The sequence below is a fragment of the Amaranthus tricolor genome, chromosome 3 (genome assembly GCF_026212465.1).
Source record: "Amaranthus tricolor cultivar Red isolate AtriRed21 chromosome 3, ASM2621246v1, whole genome shotgun sequence".
NCBI lineage: Eukaryota > Viridiplantae > Streptophyta > Magnoliopsida > Caryophyllales > Amaranthaceae > Amaranthus > Amaranthus tricolor.
The window spans coordinates 2,888,684-2,899,714 of NC_080049.1; the positions used below are offsets into that span (position 1 = coordinate 2,888,684).

At 31.2% G+C, this 11,031-nt stretch overlaps 1 protein-coding gene across 1 annotated transcript; it reads left to right on the top strand.

Annotated features, from left to right (window-relative positions):
* Positions 1 to 4,137: 4,137 nt before the first annotated feature.
* On the top strand, positions 4,138 to 8,254 carry LOC130808125 (GDP-L-galactose phosphorylase 2). Its single transcript, XM_057673582.1, has 7 exons — positions 4,138 to 4,949; positions 6,261 to 6,382; positions 6,485 to 6,544; positions 6,658 to 6,900; positions 7,008 to 7,193; positions 7,298 to 7,546; positions 7,627 to 8,254. Exons 1-7 carry the CDS (start codon positions 4,829 to 4,831, stop codon positions 7,987 to 7,989), a joined length of 1,344 nt encoding a protein of 447 aa, XP_057529565.1. The 5' UTR covers positions 4,138 to 4,828; the 3' UTR covers positions 7,990 to 8,254.
* Positions 8,255 to 11,031: the final 2,777 nt, after the last annotated feature.

The following is an 11,031-nucleotide window of genomic DNA, read 5'->3' on the forward strand; positions in this document are numbered from 1 at the left end:
ATATCTTTAAATAGGGGTAGATTTAGGCCTAGTTGATAATGTCAACTGATCGCACTTAATTTATGTTTAAAACCATATACAAAGAGTGGTAATTAAGTTGGTAAGAGTTTTGTTGTGTGATTTAGTTTATATCTGTCATTTTTACATATTTAACAAGGCTAAAAACTTCTATATTTTCATTTTTGCAATTTTAGATCCATTCTATACAACATAAAATAAAAGGTGAAATCAATACTAAACACTTGTCCATAAAAAAAACAAATTTTCTTATCAATCAAATTATAAACAATAATAAATTATGTAAGAGCATATGCAATTTCTGGGAAATAAGTGGTTATAATTCATTAGCTATCCAAAAAAGACAAATTATAAAAAATGAAAAGAAAATCAATATCAATTGAGAAGCAAGTTTCAAAGGAACATTATGGAAGATCCTTTAAGGTCCCCTGTCCTCCAATTTTGGGGTTTGTAAGACAATATTTGCCACTATATTTTCGTGTCCATGGAAGAGCCACATGGGCCCAACTTCTTATTTCCAAAATTGCACCATAAAGTTGTATTTGCCCCCTATTTTTATTCAAAAATTTTTGTGAGGGAGATTTCTTTAAGAAATCATTTTTAATTGGGGTAACCTAAAAAGAAAAATATTGAGTAAGTATGCATTTAGAATATTGTAAGTACTTAAGTATTTACCCTGTGGGTATTAAGTATATTGTAAGTAGGGATTAAAGATATTATAAGTAGGCATTAAGAATATTGTAAGTAGTACTAGGCTAAGTTTTTCGGTAGGCATTAAAAATATTGTAAATAAGCATTTTAAGTATTTTTTCGGTGGGCATTAAACATATTGTAAGTAGAAATTAAGGATAATGTAAGTAGACATTAGAGATTCAGTAAGTGGACATTAAGCTTTAATGGGCTGGGCCTAAGAAACGTTTAGGAGATCGGCTAGTTTTTATTTAAAAACTAGCCAGCGCCTCTTGTATAAGACAATTTTACAGTGAAACGACTGCATATAAAAAGGTTTACTACGCTAAATTTTCTCTTATTGGGCTATTCAACTCATGTATAAGGCACGTCTCACTATAAGACCGTCTCATACAAGAATTTTTGAAAACCAATAATATACCTGTATTATGTATGATTTATTTAATTTATAAATATATTATTACGAATACTTGTGTTATATGATTAGTCATCACAAAAGAATTTGCTATGTACATAAATTAGTTTAATTAATTAAATTTACTATCTTTTCATGGTTATAAACATCACTTAACAAACATCAATAATTAAAAATATTTCTTGAACAGACCCAAAATCTTGACCGAACCCAACTAGACTAAGACCTAAGCCCATTTTTCTAAAATTTGGTGGACTATTGAGTTATACATTAATATTTCCAATTTATAAATACTATTTTTCCCTTGATTTTTATTCTTTTGTGTAAATATTCCATAAGTATGACATACAAAGCTGTTTTAAGCTCAATATAATAAGAAAAACTATTTTTTATTGGGAAATTTTATGGGATAATCTTGGGGTTTTGGATTTTTCACATAATAACCAAAACTTTAAAATAATTCACGCGGTAATCCTGAGATTTACCAATTTCTTCCACCGTGATCTTTTTGTACAAAAAACGTTAGCAAACGTTAATTTCGAAGCTTAAAGGCTAATGTACGCCTATTTATACAACTCACTATTTCAAATTTCATCGGTTTAACCTTTCCTCCAAAACATGAACCGTAACTCTACCTTCTTTCATCCAAATCACATTTTTTCCCCCAAATTATAGGGCCATGTGATTTGGATGAAAGATGGTAGAATTAGGGTTTATGTTTTGAGGGAAAAGATTGAAACTAATGAAATTTGAAATGGTGAGTCGCATAAATAAGCATACAATAGCCTTTAAGCTTCAAAACTAACGTTTGTTAACGTTTTATGTGCAAAAAGGTCACGGTGAAAGAGGTTGGTAAACCTCAAGATCGCAATGTAAATTTTGTAAAAGTTTTGGTTACTACGTGAAAAATTCAAAATCTCACGGCGTGAAATTTTCCTTTTTTATGTTAACAAAAAATGTAATATTATACCTTTTAGTTATTTAATAGCAATAGGAATAAATTGATAAATAATTTTATGACTTGTTGGGTCAAGCCTGACCGACCCGATCAATCAATATGATAGGTTTAGTAGTAACTATTTCTTTTGTGATGTATATTTACATTTCTCGGTTTATTTAACCATATTATTTCGTACTCAAAATAACTCTCTCTTTTTTTTTAATTTGTAAGAATTTTCTAATCCACCTCACATAAAAAAATATGTAACATATTTTACATATTATATAAAATTGACTTAATACAGACAAATAGTATTTTATAAAAACCATTTATTTAATATATATATATATATATATGGCAAAGCAGCGACCAACACATACTACCCATACTTTTATTCCTTTAAACCTCCAATACAAGACGCAAGTTGACCTTACCCTGCCATGGTCCAACCTAAAATAGACATGTCAATTGTTTTACTCCATTTAGTTTGCCTACGACTGTTGGTCTTATTTACTTTTAGTTATAATTTACTTATCATTATTCTTAATGTATAGATTAAAAATATAATTAATTCAATAAAATTTTATTTTCATTTATTTGAATATAAATATTATTAATATTAATTTTTTATAATTTTTTATCATGCATAATTAAAAATTAAAATATTATCTTATCAAGTGCAAAAAAAGTACTAAATGAGACTAGTAAGATAAATATAAGGAAAAATTTATTATGAGTAATTAGAAAATCTAATATTAACTCGACTTACTTCTATAAAACTAATTCAATATTTTACAATTAAAACTTGACAAAAAATTAACTCACTATTTAAAAACAATCGTTTAAAACTTTTACAAAAAAATATGTAGTATAATATAAAAAAACCATTTTATAATAATAAGAGTAAAATAATAATTGATATTACTTAGGAGGAGTTTCTCATGAATAGTTTAATTGGCTTGTTAGAACAACCGGTAGTATGAATCATTTTATTGAGTAAATTAGTTTTAGAAGCTAAATTTTAATGAAAATATTTGGTGAAAGTAATTATTTAATTGTTGGTTGCTTATAAAAAAAAGAGCAAGATAATAAAAAAAAGAAAGTGTGAGATTCTATTAAGGACATTAAGAGTATTACACAAATTTTTGGTTTTTTGAATAACATGTAACATCCTCATTAATGAAATCAAGAAGATAAAAAAGAGCTTGAAAAGAAATGATCATATAATCCTATTAAAGTTCATTTTTTTTTCAAGAAGTTCCTCGGTACAAAAACTCCCCAATTAAATGTATATGTATCTATGTATCAGCTACTCTATTGAAAGATCGTTTTTTTAAGAGATGTGTCTCAAATCTATTTTATTAAAGATTAATGTCTATTTATTATATTTTTAATGCAAGATAAAGCTTACTTACTGTATTCTTAATGTCTACTTTAAATATCTTAAATGTCTACTTATATCTTTCTTAATGTTTACTTACGATATTTTAAAAAATATATAATGAGCCAACCCAATTAGAAATGGTCTCTTAAAAAGATCGTCTCTCACAAGAATTTGTGTTTATGTATTAGTAGTTTTAAGATGCATAACCTATATAAAAGTTCTTAGCATTTTGATTTTTTTTTTCAAATTACAGGGTAAGTTAAAAAAATATTAAAGGAGAAATTATTTAAAATAACTCAATCTTTTTATGATCTTTATACAATGATCTTACTTATTGATTAATTATGCATAATTCTAACTTTAGGGGTATTTGCCTAGATAAACTTGAGTAATCTGATAACCTGCTATAGCAGGTAATTCATCAAAAAAGTAAAATGAAAATTAATGTAAATTTAGAGAAAAATTTTGTAAATTTACATGAAAAATTATGAATTTTTTATTAATTTTTTTTTCAACATTTTATTTTAACTTATCTTTTTGTAAAAAAAAATAAAACTTGCTATGACAAGTCATTAGGTTATTGAATTTATTTTAAAAAAATATCCTTAAAATTAGAATTATTCATAATTAATCAATAGGTAAGAGCTATTATAAAAAATGATATCATCCTAGGTAATTTGTGGTGTACGACTTAAATAAAATTCGATTACCGGTAATCTTTAAAAACCGACTTCCCAAATCCCAACCCATTTAGACTTCTAGTGTGCCCACCTACAAATCGCATCACTAAATTGAATTAAAGGTAGTGTAAGCCAATATGTTTACATGCAAAAAAAACCCAAGACTTCGTGAACGCAGTAAAATTCTCAACCAACCACAACCACAACCACAATCCTTTTCCTCCTCTCCTATATATATTCAACCCTTCTTTCCTCCTTTCCTTCCTCATCGAACTCCAATCCTCTACAAATTCATTTGAAATAGTAGTGGATGGTTAGGTTTATACTCAAAGAAGGGAGATTTTGATTGCAAAAACGGCTATACAAGGTAAATTTGGGCCACACAACCACGTCCGATATGTGCAGCGTAAGAAAGGGTGTAATGGATTGTTGATTGATAGAGGAAGCCCTTCTTTGCACGGCGGACGTGGTGCCTTGCCTTCTGAAGGCGGCAGCCCTTCCGATCTTCTTTTTCTTGCTGGTGGAGGTTCTTTTTAGATTCAATTTTTTCTTTTTTGAGTAGTTTTTGGTGTAGATTTCTGGGTTTTCGTTTATTGTTAGAGGAACATATTGGGTTTTCTTTTTGTAGTTTTTAGATTTCTGGGTTCTGATTATATACAAGACGTCTTTTTGGGGTTTTGGTTCTTGAAAAATAAGAAAAAATGTTGAGGATTAAGAGGGTTCCGACGATTGTTTCGAATTATCAGAAGGAGGACAGTGATGGGTCTTCTCGTTCTGTTGGTGGGTGTGGACGGAATTGTCTCAAGGAGTGTTGCATTCAAGGTATTTTCTTTTTGATAATATTTAATTTATATTTTGAAAATTATCATGAATTACTACAATTTTTGACTAAATTTTGCATGTTCTTTTAAAATTTTTTTGAATTACTAGTATTATTGATGAAATTCCCCTTGTTTTCTTGAAAATTATATTGAATTACTTTTATGATTCACTTATCATGGGTTTTTTTGGGTGTTTTTATCATGTTGTAACTTGGATGATGGGGTTAAAAAGGAAAAAAAAATACTTCATAGATATTGTCTCGCAAATTAATGACAAGATACATGAATGAATAGTAAAAAAGGCAGAAGCTTTATGGAACTTGTTATCAGTTGCTGTTTAAGTTGTGTTGTTTAATTGTATGTCAAAATTTTGATGGGTTTTTTGGGGAGTTTTTTTTTAATTTTTTTTTATCATGTTGCAACTCGGATGAAGGGGTGGAAGAAAAATACTAGATATTGTTTTGCAAATTGATTAGAAGATGCATGAATGAATAGTGAGAAAGACTGAAGATATATTTTTGATAATTTTGATTCATGTACTTGTACCCCTCTTCAGGGATTATGGCTTTGGCAATTTTGTTCGTAGTTGTAGGCTTGTGGCTTCTTTTATGATGATTAAGGTCACTGTCACGTGTTTATGGTTGGTTTTGGGCTATTTTAGTGTCATTTTGAGCGAATCGCGAATTCAAAAAGCGAATTGTGTTACATTGATTAAGTCTTTGGTATTATTTTTCGTAGTTGTAAGCTTGTAGCATCTTAAAGATGATTAAGGCTTTGGTGTTGTGCTAAGTAGCTACTTAAAGTAACTATGGATAAGGCTACTAAACTTTTGGCAATTTATTAGATTTTCTTCTGAATATTTATTGTAGTTTGTTGAAAATTTCTTGATTGTTTGCCAATAGCAGGGGATTTTTTGTTAGTCAGGTTTGATGTTTGTTTATGAGTATATTAGTATCCAACCGGTTCTCTTATTTACTCAATTATTGACTATTGATTCGAAGTTTGGCATGTTTTCGATATGCTTAGCTCAAAATTGCACATGAGAGTATTTTAACTAATTAGTTGATATTTTCATGCTTTTAAGTGGATTTGTTGGCTTGTCTTTGAAAGAATCATATTCTTTTGGGTAACAATGCAACTATGTTTTCTGATTCATGTTTTGTGCAGCGGTTATTATGTGATAGGCAATAGGTGTCGTAGGCCGTATATTGTTTTATGTTACATTAGTTTGATTCTGGATGGTTTTCTTGCTGATTTTAATTTATACAAGTATGATTAATCTTCGTTTGCTGGAATTCGGACTCTTCAATAGGTGCAAAATTTCCTTTATATGCTTTCAAGAGGATCAACAAGATTGAAACTGAGCAGGCTTTGACTGTCGATGAGGCTAGAAAATCTCCTGTTGCCTTCCTGGATTCACTCCTTTTGGGAGAGGTATTTGATACACGAGGAAACAAAATTTACTTACAAATTTCACTATTTATTATGTTATGACAAAATTTAGTAACAAATCTGGCTATTTATTTGCAATGATAGTGGGAAGACCGTGTGGAGAGGGGGCTATTCCGCTATGACGTCACTGCTTGTGAAACCAAGGTCTTATTTATCTTTCCGTTTCAATCTTTGATTCATATTTCTCCGTTTAGGAATGGTTTCGATCTAAATTTTGTGATTTTCTTTACTGATGGATATTCATTTATGACCAATAGGTGATTCCTGGTGACCACGGTTTTGTTGCCCAGCTTAACGAGGGCCGTCACCTGAAGAAAAGGCCGACTGAATTCCGTGTAGATAAGGTCCTACAACCCTTCGATGGCAACAAATTCAACTTTACTAAAGTGGGGCAGGAAGAGGTGCTCTTCCAGTTTGAAGCAAGTGAAGATGGTGAAGCTTACTTCACCCCTAGTGCTCCGATTGATGTCGAGAATTCTCCGAGTTTTGTTGCCATTAATGTAAATTCCTTTCTTTACTCGTCCGCCTCTAGTGTTCGGAATGTTTTTCTTTTTGACGGTGCTTAAATCTCCTAATAATTTGTTTTTGTGGTTTTTCGATGGAACAGGTGAGTCCTATCGAGTATGGACACGTCCTCTTGATTCCTCGAATATTCGAGTGTCTGCCTCAGAGGATTGACTATGAGAACTTATTGCTTGCTCTGTACATGGCCATTGAAGCTGGGAGTCCTTACTTCCGTCTTGGTTACAATAGCTTGGGTGCATTTGCCACCATTAACCACCTCCATTTTCAGGTATTCTCCCAAGCTTCTTCCTAGCTTTCAAGAATCTAAACAGCTTTTAAGTCTCGGATTTTTTCAAACACTTAACACAATTCTACATTGTTTCCGCAAAACAGGCGTACTACTTGGCTGCCCAGTTCCCCATCGAGAAGGCTCCTACCAAGAAAATCACCACAACTAGCAATGGGGTAGAGATATTTGAACTCCTGAAATTTCCGGTTAGGGGTCTTGTTTTAGAAGGCGGAAATTCTTTGCAAGATCTAGCTAAGGTGGTCTCGGACTGCTGTGTTTTCCTTCAAGACACTAATATCCCTTACAATGTCCTCATTGCTGAATCGGGAAAGCGTATTTTTCTTCTTCCGCAGGTACTATTAATAAATGTTCCCCTAATCTTTCTCGTCCTTTTCGTGCACTAATTATTGACGTATCATAAATTTGCATCCAGTGCTATGCTGAGAAACAGGCTCTAGGGGAGGTAAATCCCGAGTTGCTCGACACCCAAGTCAATCCAGCTGTGTGGGAGATCAGTGGGCATATTGTGTTGAAGAGGAGGAAAGACTACGACGAGGCATCAGAGGAGAACGCTTGGAGGCTCTTGGCCGAGGTATCTCTTTCCGAAGCAAGGTTTGAAGAGGTGAAAGCAATGATATTCGAAGCTATTGCTTGTACTATTGTCGAAAATGGGTCCAACAAGTTTCTTGAGGAAGCCGATCTCATATCTTCTTCTGCCCTCCAAGACATGGACTCCATCAATTCCTCTGCTTCTGCCATGGTAACCGGAAACCACGAATGTGTGGTTCTCCAGTAACACAGTCCTACTGTTGCTACATGCTGTTTGCATTATATGTACTTATTCTGCTTCTGGGTAACTTTTAAGTAGCATGTTTCAATAACATCGGATTCTTATGAATGATGTAAGTAGCCATATACCCTTGATTATAAGGGATATTATGAATGATGATAGGTATTGGTCTCAGGACTGATCTAATATTAGTGTGTTTGTCCTGAGCTATTATGCGCTTGTAAGACGCTGTTATTCAGATTTATGAAGCTATTTTATGTACTTTATTTAAGCTCCTTTGCAATTTATTTGTAAAAGTCATTTCTTAGTAAGACGATCTGTATAGATCTGTATTGTAGGAGAGAAATAATGCATAAATTTGAATAGAAAAGGCGGCCGAGGATTTTCTATAAAAAAATAACAAAGTTAAGATAGGGGGACTAAAATAAAAAGAGTGAAATTTAAAGGGGATGAACTATAAATGTAGTATTTTTATTTGTCAAATTTGACCTCAACCGAAATAAGTCTAAAATTCAATTGATTGAAAATTAGTGGGTTAATCCAAAATTTTTGACCCGTAAATGACTTGATCTAAAAAATTGGAAAAAATTGGACAAACCCGATTGGATTACACTTTATTTTTAGTCATTTTAAAAATTCTGATTCAATATTATTTTGTTGTAGCCCAATCATAAATAACCTCAAAATAATCACTCATAATTTTAAAGTGATCAATTAAAGAAATGAGTTAATTTAATAAATTTTTCCTATGATAAAACGGTTTCATACTAGACTTTGTGGATTATTAGAGACTAAAATGATATATCATTCACGTTTTTAAAGTTGATAGTTTTTTTTTTTAACCTTTTAGGACTCTCTCATTACAATTATTTTGGGTCAAATTTGATGGACAAATAAATGGTAAATGCCATTACTAACAAACTAAATAGATTATGTTGAATTAGAAGAACAAATTCAGAGACAAAACCAAGGCTACTTGATTTCATAGCACCGGGAGATAATCTAAAAAAACAAGAGCGATTAGATCTTCTAGATTAATACGTACTAGCTAAAGTGATGACCCTTAATATTCTCACTTTTGACTCTATCTGATAATAGGATGACAGGGAGAAAAAGAATATGTATAACCTAGGGATTATAATTGCTATAAATAATAACTTGTGACTAGTATTCAACCCATTATAGAATAGAGTAATAGCACATAACCTATTGATACATCTAAGCCTAAACCCTTTAACCTTAAGTAGGTCACTTTAAATATGGCATAAAAGACAGTTTAATCAATTATAGTAACGTATAAATATTCACAAATTTTTGTTAGAGACGGTCTCTTTGGGAGACTATCTCTAATTGAGCTGAACTATTATATATTTTTTAAAATATTATAAGTAGGCATTAAGAATGATGTAAGTAGACATTTAAAATATTAATAGTAGGTATTAAGGATACGGTAAATTTGTTTTAAGAATAATGTAAGTAGGTATTAAGGATATGTAAGTAGGCATTAATCTTTAATGGGTTGAGCTTGAGATACGTCTCTCAAAAAGACGGTCTCTCAAGAAACTAACTGATAAATATTTATATATAAGTCCAACTAGAGCTGTTCAAATGTGACCTGACCCGAAAATCCGAACCGAAACCAAAAGTTGACCGACCCGAAAATATGCTTCTTTTTTAGGTTTATCAAACCGACACTATCCGAACCGAAGTTGCGCCCAAACCGATTTACGACCGAAAATCGTAAAATCGAACCCGAACTGCGACCGATTTTTATAACCAACATATAACCATTAACCAAGATTACCCGAACCTAATAGTGACCGACCCGAATCATGCTCAAAATCGAACTTGATCCGGCTAAAACCGACTTAAACCGAACGAATTTTTAATCGAAATGCTGTAAACCCAAACTAATTTTTAACATAGAGGTATGATCGACTCATATTCAATCATCTTATTAGTTAATCTAATAAAGTAATAGAAATTTTAATAAATTAAATTTTATACATACATGGTATCATATATTTAGAGTTAATAATCAATAGTCAGTGTTTATTTAACTATTTTTAATTAAATTAGATGAAAAATGATAAAACTTTAATTTTAATTTACAGTCAAACAAGTAAAAGTAACAAAGTAATAATCACTAAATGATTTGCATTTTAACTATTTTGCTTTAACTAAGGGGAATCTTATCATCAATTAAAAAATGTATAACAACTTAATCTGATATTGACTCGATCTATAGTAATTAGTAATTCGTAGCTGAATTCTACTGGAAAATAATACCTGAACCCGATCTGGACCCGGTAAAACCGAACCAATTATTAACCGATGACAGTCCGAGACCGATTAACTACTCGACACGAACTTCAACCGACATCGAGCCGATGCTAACCCGATAACTCAAATAACTGATCTTCAACCGAACCGTGACTAATCGACCTGACCCGAGTGTGACCCGCAGTCATCCGAAAAATAACTGATCTAAAATACAACTGAACCGAATGACACCCGTCCGAAATCAACCCGATCACCCGAATGAACACCTCTAAGTCCAACGTTTGACTTTGGTCCAACAAAATTAACCATTCACATTCACAATTTATTTATTTTTGTTGGGACTAAAGTTTTTTAGTATTAAATTGTGGGACCTCTAAATTATTTTAATTTTCTCCTTTTGAGAGACCTCATGAATCATGATTTTTTATGGGAATTTTGCAACGAACTAACAACATTTTACTACTAAATTAACAACATTTTAACAACTTTGTTTATTTACTTTATAATGATAAAAAAATACTAACTAGTTTTTATGAGACACATATGTTTGTTTCTATATATTCAAATTAAATTGTATGCTAAATCTAATTATTAGATTTTATTTTTAAAGTTACAGATAATATTTACAATTAAGAATCAATCAAAAAAAATTGTCATTGTTATCGTAACAATAAGATTAATCGCATACATAACACTCTCCCGATCCTTGTTTAACAAAAGTCACTAATTGACATTTGGTAATGAATGTCACGGTTGATATAACAT

Bases quoted from the DNA above. Each gene is read 5' to 3' on its own strand.
- LOC130808125 (XM_057673582.1), top strand. From the start codon at position 4,829: ATGTTGAGGATTAAGAGGGTTCCGACGATTGTTTCGAATTATCAGAAG. The intron at 6,545-6,657 runs GTCTTATTTATC...TATGACCAATAG, and splicing joins TCACTGCTTGTGAAACCAAG to GTGATTCCTGGTGACCACGG. The intron at 6,901-7,007 runs GTAAATTCCTTT...TCGATGGAACAG, and splicing joins CGAGTTTTGTTGCCATTAAT to GTGAGTCCTATCGAGTATGG.